Genomic DNA, 14,006 nt, shown 5'->3' with positions numbered 1-14,006 from the left:
TGATTAATATCAAATACATAACCAAATATGTAGATGATATGTTCGCCATAGTCAAGGCTAAAGACGTGGAAGAAATCCTCAAGACATTCAATGGACAGCATACAAAAATACAATTTACCCTTGAAAAGGAAAAAGCGAACAAATTACCATTCATTGACGTAAAGATTCACAATATGGAGAATAAGGTAAAAACTAATTGGTACAAGAAAGCCGCGGCATCATCCAGGATGATACATTACCAATCCAATCACCCATGGACTCAGAAGAAATACTCAAGATCACATTAAATGTTATATTCAATGGAGATCTTTACAAAATCTAATTCAAACGGTGGTGTGATGGCAGCGTGCTCCGCCTACAACATCAAAATTTTAGAAATAAGGTTTTTAAATTAGAAGATTTTTCTAAGCGGGGTCGCCCCTGGGCAGTGTTTGGCAAGCGCGCCGGGTGTATTTCTGCTATGAAAAGCTCTCATTGAAAACTCATCTGCCTTGCAGATGCCGTTCGGAGTCGGCATAAAACATGTAGGTCCCGTCCGGCCAATTTGTAGGGAAAATCAAGAGGAGCACGACGCAAATTGGAAGAGAAGCTCGGCCTTATATCTCTTTGGAGGTTATCGCGCCCTACATTTATTTTTTTTTAATTCAAAAGGAGGCTACAATTGACAGACTTATCAATGAACAGCTAATCACTGAAACTCAAAAGTGGAAAGAAATGTTATATAGAATTTTGGACACTATCTTGGTGAACGAAATCGCTCATCTAATTTGCCATACTTTAGATAAACATGAAATCACATTAAAAGATTGTCGTGCACAAGGGTACGATAACGGCGCAATATGAAAGGAGATTACAACGGAGCACCACGTCAAAAACTCGAATGCTGATTACTCGCCTTGTGCAACCCAGTCTCAATTTATGTGGTTTTGATGCTGCAGAATGTTGTACGGCTGCAATTACTTTCTTCGGAGTTGTACAAAAATGTTTTAATATTTTCAGCTGCAGTCCACAACGATGGGACATCCTCAAAAAAATGTACCGAGCTCTCTTCATAGTCTTTCAGACAAAAGCCAAATTTGACTACGTAAGCATACGGCGATGTTACCGGCATTCTCAAGTACATAACCAAGTTAGAATGTATCCTGCTGTCCTCAATTTGGTTCAAAATACTGACTACCATTAATGAAAGAAACGTGGTCCTCCCAGCTAGATACGCCACCATAGATGTTGAGGTCCGACATCTGCAGACCAATTCTAAATATTCTCGCGGATTTTTTTATTCCCGCGGACAAATTCCTCCAATTCTGTTCTCCTAGGGAGAACAATAATTCGGGAATAGGAATTTCGAATTTTCGAAGTCAGCTGTTTTGTCAATTGAAATTTCGTTGCACATTTCTTATTTTGTTTAAAAAATAGAAGTTTAATTATTGTTGCGAATTTGTTTGAAATGAAGAAATAAAATATAAACAATGCACAGTATTGCATTTCATGTGGTATTCACTGAATTGAGTAATGAATTGGTGCCACAGCAACATCAACAGCGGAATATAAGAAGAAGACGGTCGCATAACACAAATCTGCCGGAGTTGCCTGCTTTCATTCAGCAAAGCAATTTTCTGGCGGCCAAGTTGAGTTGAATTCGTCCTTCGTCATATGCCAGAATCTATTTAAGCCTTATTAAAAAATCCTTGCGCAATTTCTGGATGGCTGCATCAAATATGTATACCAAGAGCTCTACCGTTGCTTATGATATACTTTTCGACTTAAAATAAAGAGTATTGTGGTTGTAGTTGTTGTTGTATTAACAGTGTGAATATTGTGGTAGAATGTAAATACATATTTTAGCACAAACTTATACAAATAAGTGTTCTTTCTTAAAAGAACCAATTTCCTTTAACTATTTTGATGCATTCCCTTTAATTTAACCAAGTGAAAAAACTCCTATGAAATGGCAGAGAAATCTCCCTCACATTCATAATACCTACTTTTCTCCCATAACCGGTTTCCGCTTTTTCGAACATTGTTCAGAATAGGAGGAAAGGGAGAAGTCAAAAACTGACAAGGAATTTTTATTTAGAATACGAGGAATGGGAGAAAGGAAAACTCGCACGGAATTTTGGTTTAGAATTGGGCTGCTTATAGATGAGAGAGAGACAATCCGACATCTCCCCAGCGGGTTAGGGGGTCAGAATATACCCGCGGTAGGTATGCCTGTCGTAAGAGGCGACTAAAATACCAGATTCAAGGAGCTGTGTAGCGCAACCCTTTTAGGTTGCCAGCGCAATATATAACTTCTCCAAACCCAATTGTCAACCGCACCTATCCGTGGCGAATCCTGTTTCACTAACAGACGAGGCTCTGGCGACCCGAAGCTCCTAAGGGAACTTGGCGGTGGGGAGGGAGGGATGGCCTGAAGGTTTAATGTGGCCATATAAATCGTTCCCGAGATGGTCGGGCTAGCTCTTTAATGGTGCTGTTACTGGAGCGTACCGGATCTGTATCCGGCAAAGGATCATCACATCGACAACACTCCCCAAAGCCTTCGGGGAGTAACCTTATCGCTACAACAACAAAAACAACAACAACAACAAGGTCCGACATCTTCATGCCTTATTAGCTAATTTGAAGTTGATCAGGAACCAATGGGAAACAATTTTAAACGAATACAAAACAGTTGCTATTCAATTGAACATCCCGCCAAAGTTTCCGGATATTCGAAAGAGAAAACCCAAAAGACGTTCTGAAGATAAGTTAAATGAAATGATTACAGATCATTCAGAGTGTAATACATTCCTGGTGATCGTTGATTCGGTAATCACTGGCATTACTAAACGATTTGCAGCTATGAGAAATTTGAGCGAGACGTTTTCCTTTCTGTGGCAATTTCAAGACATGGATGAAACTACGGTTCGGGCGAGCGCAGCAAAATTTTATCGAAAAATACAAGTCGGACATTTCTCAAAGCTTAGAATGCGAAATAATTCACTTGAAACACATTTACGAAGCAAATTTTGATAAAGGTCTGTCACCATCGGAATTGCTAAATGCCATCTATGTTCAAAATCTGTATACAATTTCCCCAACATTTGCGTTGCTTTACGTATCTTTTTCACTATACCTGTCAAAAAAAAGCAAGAAAAGCCACTCTTTGATATCCGAACCTTCTGTATTGAATAATTAGTATTTATATTTTATTTATTTATTTTTTTTTTTTTTTAAATTAAATTTATAATAAATTATAAAATTTAATTGAATTACAGCGCTAGCTGCCAGGGCTATTGGCTGTATCGGTAAAGTAAAAAAGCGTTATATTTTTGTGTTGATGGCCCGGATGTAGCTGTAGACAGTGTTGATGTTTTCCGTAGTTGGAGATTTCAGTAGGTTGATGGGGTTTTGATTATTTAGGTTGGAAGATCGGTGGTTTTGGTAGATTGGACATTCCAGTAGTAGGTGGCTGACAGTGAGGCGAGTGTTGCAGTGTAGACAGTTGCCGCTGTTTTGTGTGTTAAGCAGGTGTGAGTGTGTTGCGTTTGTGTGGCCGAGGCGTAGGCGTGAAAATGTGACGATTTTATTCTTTTCCAATTTAGTGGGATATATTGCTGGTGTTTTATTAGGGTTTATGGTAAAATAATGGTAATGTTGAATGAGTGCCCTCTGTTCGTTAAGTTTGGCTTGGTGTTGTTTAAGACTGAATCTCAAGAAGTCCAATCTCTCCACGATGGTGCTTGTAATTGTTGGGGTTTTGCAGGCAGACCTCGCTGCGATGTCTGCTTTTTCGTTCCCAGTTATGCCTACGTGTTCTGGTATCCAGAAGAGCTTGTTTTGGGGAGACTGGTGCAGAATGTCTCGGATGGCATTTATTGTGTTCCAGTTGGTGTTGGTGTTGTATTTTACAGCTTCTATGACTGAAAGACTATCGCTGAATATTACGGCTTTTTTCTTGTAGTTTTGAGCCATTTCAAGGGCTTCGAGAATCCCAGCGGCCTCGGCCGTAAATATCGATGCGGTGGGTTGCATTATGTGGTTTGACATCGTTTGACCTTTGGAGTTTACTATGGCGTAGGCGATTTCGTATTCTCCTTTTGAGGCATCTGTGAAGAAAATTTCGTATTGTTGGGTTTCAAATTGGGATAGTTTTTCTTTGAATAGTTGTACATATACGGTGTTGGGGGTGTTGTCTTTTTTGTGTTTTGTAAGCTCTGTGTTGCATGACTTTGTTGTTGTTGTAGCGATTAGGTTACTCCCCGAAGGCTTTGGGGAGTGTTATCGATGTGATGGTCCTTTGTCGGATACAGATCCGATAACACAGCACCATTAAGGTGCTGGCACGACCATCTCGGGAACGATTTATATGGCCACATTAAACCTTCAGGTCATCCCTCCCTCCCCACCCCCAAGTTCCATGAGGAGCTTGGGGTCGCCAGAGCCTCGTCTGTTAGTGAAACGGGATTCGCCGCTCGAAGGTGAGGTTGACAATTAGGTTGGAGAAGCTATATATTGCGCTACACAACCCCTTGAATCCCTGCATGACTTTGTGTTAAAAAGCCATGGTGGATGCTTTTTGATATACTGTATGTAGGTGTGATTTATGATGTTTTGATTTTCGTGAATTATGCTGAGTATTGCCGATGGGACTTTTGGGATGTTTATACATGCAATGGCTTTTTTTGTATCGCTGTCAAGTATAGATTGTTGTTCGAAAAGTATTTTTGAGAGAAGTCTGAGCCTGTTTTCCGCTATTCTTTCCTCTAGTGATGGGAGCCCTGATTCGGTTAGCATGTTGTTTACAGGGGTGGTGACGAAGGCGTATATGCTGCTCCTAACCGCTTGGTGGTATAGTGGTTTAATGATGTTTAGGGTAGTTTTTGGGCTGTTTCCGTATAGGAATAGCCCGTAGTCTATTTTGCTCTTAAAAGAATTGTTAAGCCTCTGACGGTGCGGGTAAGCTATGGTCTACGGTAAAGTCCCTATCAAACTCCACTAAGCGCAACAAAAAAATATCCATCGCCTTTGGCGATAAAGTGCTGTCGGGTGCGAAAAATTCGAGCGCTCTCTGCCGACGATATGTAATGCATTATACGGTTGACAAAGCTAGACAGCGGGCAAAGAGACGCGCGCACAAGCACAAACGCAGCGAGTACCCTTTTACCATCACCGCCGAAGAGGTTGAAGATGCCATCGTTCATACTAAACCATCAAAAGCAGTAGGCTCAGACGGCGTAGCTATGCCGCTGCTCAAAAAACTTGACATTACATTTAAATATCTAGCGCATGTTTTCAACATGTCCGTGTCCACCTTCGCCATCCCCGATGAAATGGCCAGAGTGGTACAGCTACTAAAGCCGTGCCAACAGCTAACATAGCATAGTGTTATCGTCCGATATCTCTATCGCCAATATCCAAGCCACTTGAAGCCATTCTGCTTCCTTATTTCACTTAAAATTTGCGGATTGCCAATCATGTTGTTGTAGCGATAAGGACACTCCCCGAAGGTTTTGGGGAGTGTTATCGATGTTGATGGTCCTTTGCCGGATGCAGAACCGGTACGTTCACCCAAGCACCCTTAAGGTACTAGCCCAACCATCTCGGGGACGCTTTAGTATGACCACATGAAGCTTTCTGGGCCACTCCGCCCTCCCACCGCCTAGATCCATGAGCAAATTGGGGTCGCCAAATCCTTGGCTACTAAAGGAACAGGATTCGACACAGTAGGTGCAGTTGACAATTGGGTTGGAAAAGCTATAAAATCCGCTGGCAACCACTTGAAAGCGTTGCGCTACACATCCCCTTTAATCAGTTCAGTATTTTGGTCATCTCCTAACCCCCTGGCAGTCTTTCCAACCATCAGCATGGCTTTCGAAAACTACATATCACTACCATGGCGATTAACGCCATCAACACGCATATAAATTGAATCAAAAACCCAACCACAGAAGAGTACTCGTAGCGCTACTTATCAAACCATGTCGACCATATTGGACATGCACGTCGATGGCATTACGGTACCATCATACACACGAAAATACTGGGTGTGATGTTCGATCAGGATCTATGTTTTGGCGAGCAGCAATAAAATCCTCAAATCTATTGCCGGCAACACTAACCCCAATAGAGACGCTCATTACCACTTACAAAGTAATTGGTCGGCCGCTTGCATGTTACGCGTTCCCGATATGGTCGGCAAGCGTAAAGGTTACTCACTGTAAAAAATTCAGACCTGCCAAAACACTGCCACGGGGTGTCTTCTTATGTCTCCAGAAGACCACCTACACAGTTAAGCGAAAGTACTCCCTATTAGGGAGGGAAATATAATGCTGAACAAACATTCTGTGAAATACCTGGGCATCCCAACAGACATCTGATTGGAGAGGCCACACCCACAGGGGCTTAAGAAGTTATCTCCGCAAGCATTATGAGGAAATACTGCACCTGCGAACAGCCGTATAAATAAAAAAGAAAACAGGTCCTCAGTGATATCCACAAAAATGCGTCGGACCTCTATGCCAGGAATTGTCCGGCGAACCCAGTTCTTAAAGATAAATACCCTGAACTAGCAGAAGAGGAATGCACTCTCCCTAAGGAAACGCGCGTCTCTCTAGCCCAACTTCGATCTGGGTACTGTAACAGGTTAGACGCTTACCTATCCAGAATCAACCCCGACATACAAAATGTATGTCCTGCTTGCAATGTGTCCCCAAATGACACCAACCATCTCTTCAATTGTAATGTGGAACAACGCCTCTAACATCACTCTTATTATGATCCACCCCTGTTGAAACAACAGGTTTCCTTGGAATCCCGTTAGAGGACATTGATGACAACTTGTGATTGGTCGCACCTATGGGGCGAAGCACTGCTACAACAACAACATACATAATTTGTGTCCTGCGTGCAATGTGTCACATGACACCAACCAACTCTTTAACTGCAATGTTGAACCAACGCCTCTCACTGTAGGGTTCTTATTATCTTTATTTAACTTTGTATTTTAGTTACTTTGAACTTTTTTAATTTTTAAATGTATTATCAATATTTTAAATTTCAATATTGATTTTCAATTTTCAAAAATTTTCATTGTTGTAAAAAATAAAAAATATTGACGTATACTTTTAGGCGAATTAATAAAATATAGTATAGTTTAAAACGTGGTTTCAATCTCCACACTGGCGATCTTGCTTTAGTGATAAAGTGAACTTTTGTGAAAATTAAAAAAAAAAGACAAATATGTGCGAATTGTAATAAAATCATAACAGATAACGAACAAAAAAAGTAAATTGTGCAAAATGAGAAGAATCTCTCAAACAAAGAATAATTAACAAAACAACAGGCATTCATTCCAGTTTACATCGGTCAAAAAGCATACACGCCGAATTGGAAATAGCTTAAACAAAAGCAAAAACCAAAAACAAATATTTAATCAACAAAATATGAATATTTTGGTGAAACACTCGGACACGTACAACTGAACAATTACGCCTTTATCAGCCATAGCATCCAAGAAAATATTACAATCAATACGAAACGAATTTCGTATATCGTTACCCGAACGTTTACCTCACATAGAACCAATATCTAATGCAGAAAGTTTCATTAATTTCAACTCAGTACAAAGATTTGTAACATCGTACGAATTCCCATCAAGACCGGATTGAACGTGTATCAACAAGAATTTGTAGAATAATGTGCAGTTTTTCAAGCTGATCCAAATCACTACTTCGGTTGCTATTATTAAATGCGATGTTAAATAACAACAACAAAACAAAAATTAACTCATCAATATTGTATCATCCAACTATATTGAGGACACACAATCTCAACAAAGCCATTGCATAAACACAACTGTTATTTTTGAGTTCCCTGATTGAGCAGCTAAAACATCAAAAGCCATTGCATTAACAGCAACAAACTGCATATTCACAGCAAGTATTTTGGTGAACAGTTATATTTATATTATATGTGTTTATGTATGTATACTAATATATAGATATATTATTATTATTGTAAACTCTCTCTTTATAGAATTACTAGTTTATTTTACTGTTTTGTTAGTTAACTCTTTTTTCATTTAATTCATTATGATTCGTTCACCACAACATAATACGCAAACATCTACATTTACTAACAATTTAAACGACACTTTGATAGATTTATCACATGACACTTCTCAACAACAAATTACAAATCCATATGCAAATGTTACTCAAAATGAAATTTTGTCAGTTTCAGTAAAACTTCCACAATTTTGGACTAATTGTCCGGAAGCATGGTTTATTCATGCCGAAACACAATTTAGTACTAAAAACATTACACAAGAAAACACTAAATACGAACACATCATTACAGCACTTCCGCAGGAAGTGATAATAACTATTTTGGATTTTATCCAAAATCCCCCATTAATAACAAATTTACTGAACTTAAAAAAGTGTTGATAGAAAGACACTCACTTAGCGAAAATTCGAAACTTGATAAAAATTTTAAACGATTCTGAGATGGGTGATCGTAAGCCATCAGAATTTTATCGCTCATTAATTATATTAGCCAGATCAAATTTTAGCGAAAATATTTTAAAGAAAATTTGGATGCGTAAACTTCCTAAAAATTTGAGTATGATTTTAGCTAGTTCGAGTTCTGATAATATTACCGAATTAACAAAATTAGCAGATAATATTTGGGAAGTGATAAACAAAAATGAAGTATTTTCGGTTAATAATTTTTCGGATACAAAAGCACAAAATTCTGTTGTTGAAAACTTGGTTAAAACCACCTCTTTGGTGAGTGAAAATTTTCAGAAACTTTCTTTGGAGTTAGGTGAAATTAAAACAGAAATGTATCGGAATCAATCTAGGTCGCGTTCCAATTCTAGGAACAATTTTAGAAATTCTTTTAGGCGTCGTTCTAACTCGCGTAATAATCCAAATTGGTTGTGTAGATTTCACTACAAACTTGGAAATAATGCTAGAAGTTGTGAACAACCTTGTTCTTATAACAAAAAACAAAGATTCAACAAACTAAATTCTTTCGTTCTTGCAGCGACGAACAGCGGAAATTTAGAATTTTCGACGCGTCGCTTATTTATTTTTGATAGAGAAAACAAACAAAATTTTTTAATTGATAGTGGAGCAGAAATTTCGGTATTACCCGCATCTAAATATCCTCATACGAAACGTTCCGACATAATTCTCACTGCAGCTAATGGCTCAACAATTGCCACTTACGGGAAAAGGCTTTTAAACGTAAATTTGGGTTTAAGACGTGAATTTCCCTTTACATTTTTGATTGCGGATATAGCCAAGCCAATAATTGGCGCTGATTTTCTTTGTAAATATGGTCTTCTTATAGATATTAAACATAAACGTTTAGTAGATCCATTAACCAATCTCTCAGTTAATACAGTATCCTACTTTTGTGATATTCCATTACCTAAATTATTTGTGGTTGACAATAAATTTACAAAATTATTAAAAGAGTTTCCGTCACTTATTTCAGAGCCAGATTATACTAAACCTGTTAAACATACAACAGTACATCGAGTTGTAACAGAAGGTAGTCTTACATTTTCTAAGCCCAGGCGCTTAGATCCGGTTAAATACAAAGTCGCGAAAACGGAGTTTGATTTCTTAGTTAAAACAGGCATTTGTCGGCCTTCAAATTCTTCAGTAGCATCACCACTTCACCTTGTACCTAAAAAAGAGTTGAATGATTGGCGTCCATGTGGTGATTTTAGAAGATTGAATATTGTAACTGTTCCCGATCGTTATCCCTTACCTCACATTCAAGATTTTAATATGAACCTTGATAATAAAAATATATTTTCAAAATTAGATTTAGTTAGGGCATATCACCAAATTCCTATGGCTGAAGAAGATATTTATAAAACTGCTATTACAACTCCTTTCGGTATGTTTGAATTCATGAGAATGCCTTTCGGACTTAGAAATTCTGCACAAACCTTTCAACGATTCATAAATGAGGTAGTAGGTGACTTAGATTTTGTATATGCTTACATCGACGACTTACTTATTGCAAGTACAGACGAAGAACAACATTTAAAAGATTTACGTATCCTTTTTCAACGCCGTACAGAGTACGGTTTAAACATTAAACCAAGTAAATGTACTTTTGGTGTAACGAATATAGATTTTTTAGGACATAACATTTCTGGAACAGGTATTCGACCTTCCGATGAAAAGGTATCAGCTATTCGCAATTTCGAACGTCCAAAATCAGTTAAGCAGGCACAGAAATTTATTGGTATGGTAAATTATTATCATAGATACATTCCAAAACTAGCAGAATTTACAAACAAAATTTATGATCTAATTAACAAAGTAAATAAGAAACGCGACAAAACTTTGGTATGGGATGAGAATTCGAATGAAGCTTTTGAATGCATTAGAGATAAATTTGCATCTACGATATTGTTAAATCATTTTAACAAAGATGCTAAATTATCTTTAACAGTAGATGCATCTAACACAGCGATTGGGGGCGTTATACAACAAAATTACAATAATAAAATTGAGCCCATTGCATTCTTTTCTAAAAAACTTTCTCCAACTGAAATTAAGTATAGTGCTTTTGATAGGGAATTATTGGCGATTTATTTAAATATAAAACATTTTAGATATCTTTTGGAAGGACGACAATTTACAGTTTATACGGACCATAAACCTTTGACTACTGCTTTAAATTCAAAAACAGAACGAAGTCCTAGACAAACGAGACACTTGGAATTTATAGCACAATTTACTGATGACATACAATACATTAAAGGAGAATCCAATGTGGTAGCAGATACGCTATCTAGAGCTTTTGAGGTTAATGCAATATATAATACAGAACTGAATTTTAAAATTTTACAAACTGAACAACAAAAAGATGATGACTTAAATCAACTTGTATCTGATTCTCAATATCTAAATTTAAAGTTAATTAATATTCCTATTTTAAATTTTAATATTTGGTGTGAAATTTCAGGAGAAACTCCTAGGCCATTTGTACCGAGTAATTTGCGAAAGACAGTATTTGATATTTTACATGGAATAGCACATCCGGGTACAAGAGCTACACGACGGCTCATAGTTAAAAAATATTATTGGCCTAATATGAATAAGGATATTAATATTTGGTCAAAAGAGTGTCTTAATTGTCAAAAGTCTAAAGTTTATCGTCATACAAAATCCCCTGTTGTCAAAATTCAAATTCCCAAGAATAGATTTGAACACATCCATTTAGATATAGTTGGACCATTACCTATTTCAAAAGGACATCGCTATATTTTAACGATTATTGAAAGATTTACTCGTTGGCCTGAGGCATATGCATTAAAAGATATTTCAGCAACTACAATTGCAAATAAGTTTTTTAGAGAATATATTTCTCGGTTTGGAGTTCCGTTAAAGATAACAACTGATCAAGGTAGCCAATTTACATCGAAATTGTTTTCAGAGTTAACTAAATTACTTGGTAGTCACCAAATTACAACATCCGCATATCACCCTCAAGGAAATGGTATGGTTGAAACGTTCCATAGACAATTAAAGACTACTATAATAGCTAGAGAGGACACAAATAATTGGTATGACGAGTTACCTGTCATATTACTTGGTTTGCGATCTATTTACAAAGAAGATATTTCGGCTACACCAGCGGAAATGGTTTTCGGTCAGAATTTACGGTTGCCAGGGGAACTTGTTGTGCCATCAGCTAAAAATTTCTCATCAACTGAAGTTTTAAGTAATTTACGTGAAAATTTTCGAAATGTTAGATCAAATTTAAGTCATCATAAAGATGCTGATACTGGAATTTATGTTCCAAAAGATCTTCAAACTTGTAAATTTGCATTCGTTCGAGTCATTAATAAACATTCATTACAACAACCATATGAAGGACCTTACAAAATTGTGGAAAAAGACCAACAATGTTTTAAACTTGAAATAGATAATAATATTAAAACTATTCCTATTGATAGATTAAAACCGGCAATAATTGAGACAACAGACACAAACAACACAAAGAATTTACATAAAAAGAGAGTTACATTCAATTTGTTTAATGATAAATTTTCTTGAAGGGGGAGTAATGTAGGGTTCTTTTTATCTTTATTTAACTTTGTATTTTAGTTACTTTGAACTTTTTTAATTTTTAAATGTATTATCAATATTTTAAATTTCAATATTGATTTTCAATTTTCAAAAATTTTCATTGTTGTAAAAAATAAAAAATATTGACGTATACTTTTAGGCGAATTAATAAAATATAGTATAGTTTAAAACGTGGTTTCAATCTCCACACTCACCTGGTCCACACCTGTTGAGACTGAGCTCCCGTTAGAGGTTAGTGATGACAATTTGCGAGTGGTGGCGTCTATTGGATGGGGCGAATCAGTACAACACTCTCCCTAGGGAGACTTGCTTCACTCTAGGTCAACTTAGATCTGGATACTGTAACAAGTTCAACTCTTATCTAGAATCAACCCCGACATACATAATGTGATAAAAATGAAATGCTAAACGGAAACCTGGGCATCCCAACAGACATCTGATTGATGAGGCTACACCTCCTAGGGGCTTAAGGTGTCATCTACGTAAGCAATATGAGGAAATATGGCACCTGAGCACACAGCCGTATGAAGCAAAAAAGCACCAGCAGGTCCTCAGTGATATCCACAAATAGGCGTCGGACCTCTATGTTAGGAATTGCCCTGCGAACCCAGTACTTGAAGAAAAATACCCAGAACTAGCAGAAGAGTAATGCACTCTCTCTAGGGAAACGCGCGTCTCTCTAGCTCAACTTCGATCTGGGTACTGTAACAGGTTAAACGCTTACCTATCCAGAATCAACCCCGACATACAAAATGTATGTCCTGCTTGCAATGTGTCCCCAAATGACACCAATCATCTCTTCAATTGTAATGTGGAACAACGCCTCTAACATCACTCTCATTATGGTCCACCCCTGCATAACATACATAATGTGTGTCCTGCGTGCAATGTGTCCCCACATGTCACCAACCAACTCTTTAAATGCAATGTTGGACCAACGCCTCTCACCTGGTCCACACCTGTTGAGACTGAATTCCCGTTAGAGGTTAGTGATGACAATTTGCGAGTGGTGGCGTCTATTAGATGGGGCGAATCAGTACTACCACAGCAACAACCAATCGTCTGGAAGACGAAACGCTCTCTCGCTTCGAGATACATAATAAGGCTGTAAAATATTTATATTAATAATTGAATCTAGAGTTTGCAATGTATTTGTAGAATATTCAATACAAAGCGAGAAGTCGAATCCTTTACACGCAAAATAGTTCGCTTAACCAATAAAGAACTCATGTTAAATTTAGAAGAGTTCGTTTTAAATATTTTTATTATTATATTCGACTCTATCGTTTGCGGCGCATTTGTAATGTATTTTTCCGTTTCCATGCAGCACGACGGGATCCACCAATAGTTTGAGAATATCGATAACCCTTACCAATTCCACGTGAGCTCTTGCCTGCTGAAGTCAAGCCACGAAGCTCACGATGTTTGTGTACATGCTTACAAAGCCAATTAATCTTGGGATCTCGGCGAATGGCGTTATGATGAATATCTACCAATATAACTTCAAAATATTTATACGAGGCATCCTGAGCCACCCAGTAGGAGTTTAGAACTCTGAGGCCTCCAAGTCTACGTCCAACGCGCTCCTAAAAAAAAAAAAACATATTAGATATATCAAGAATGAGTGTATCATAACTTTTGTATTCTCTCAGACATCTAAGGAAGGTAAATAAATCATCAATATTTATTATGACATTAATTGTGTCATCATTTTCTTTCCAGGTATAAAAGAGCAGCCATATGTGCTAGAAGTTTACACGGATCACTTTATCAGCGGCGTAGTATCCATTGTATAGCTGTCATACTTTAAAAATCTTGATTTTGGCATTTAAAAAAATATTATTTGAGGAAGGTTTTGTTTAACTTTATTTGGGGGAGATAGCAACAAATTAAATGGGG

General features: G+C 37.4%; 2 protein-coding genes across 3 annotated transcripts in view; both read right to left on the bottom strand.

The window, feature by feature from the left end:
- Nucleotides 1–3,183: 3,183 nt before the first annotated feature.
- Nucleotides 3,184–13,205, bottom strand: LOC137236882 (uncharacterized). Of its 2 annotated transcripts, none has more exons than XR_010948688.1 (2): nt 12,302–12,967; nt 3,184–4,091 (listed from the first exon to the last, which is right to left on the bottom strand). XR_010948688.1 is itself a non-coding variant. In XM_067759972.1 (2 exons), the coding sequence occupies exons 1-2, from the start codon at nt 13,203–13,205 to the stop codon at nt 3,307–3,309; spliced, it is 1,017 nt and encodes a 338-aa protein (XP_067616073.1). In that variant the 3' UTR covers nt 3,184–3,306. The 2 variants fall into 2 exon arrangements, 1 of the variants encoding a protein (XP_067616073.1); XM_067759972.1 differs by lacking the exon at nt 12,302–12,967 and adding an exon at nt 12,974–13,205.
- Nucleotides 13,206–13,343: 138 nt separating this feature from the next.
- The window catches only part of RpL15 (ribosomal protein L15), a 53,114-nt gene continuing 52,451 nt past the window's right edge, over nt 13,344–14,006 (bottom strand). Inside the window, exon 3 of the mRNA XM_067759973.1 lies at nt 13,344–13,693. Coding sequence (XP_067616074.1) covers nt 13,388–13,693 — 306 coding nt within the window. The 3' untranslated portion in view covers nt 13,344–13,387. The remainder of the gene's footprint in view (nt 13,694–14,006) is intronic.

Source organism: Eurosta solidaginis, chromosome 1 (genome assembly GCF_040869045.1).
Source record: "Eurosta solidaginis isolate ZX-2024a chromosome 1, ASM4086904v1, whole genome shotgun sequence".
Classification (NCBI taxonomy): Eukaryota; Metazoa; Arthropoda; class Insecta; order Diptera; family Tephritidae; genus Eurosta; species Eurosta solidaginis.
This window is presented reverse-complemented; position numbering and strand designations above follow the sequence as displayed.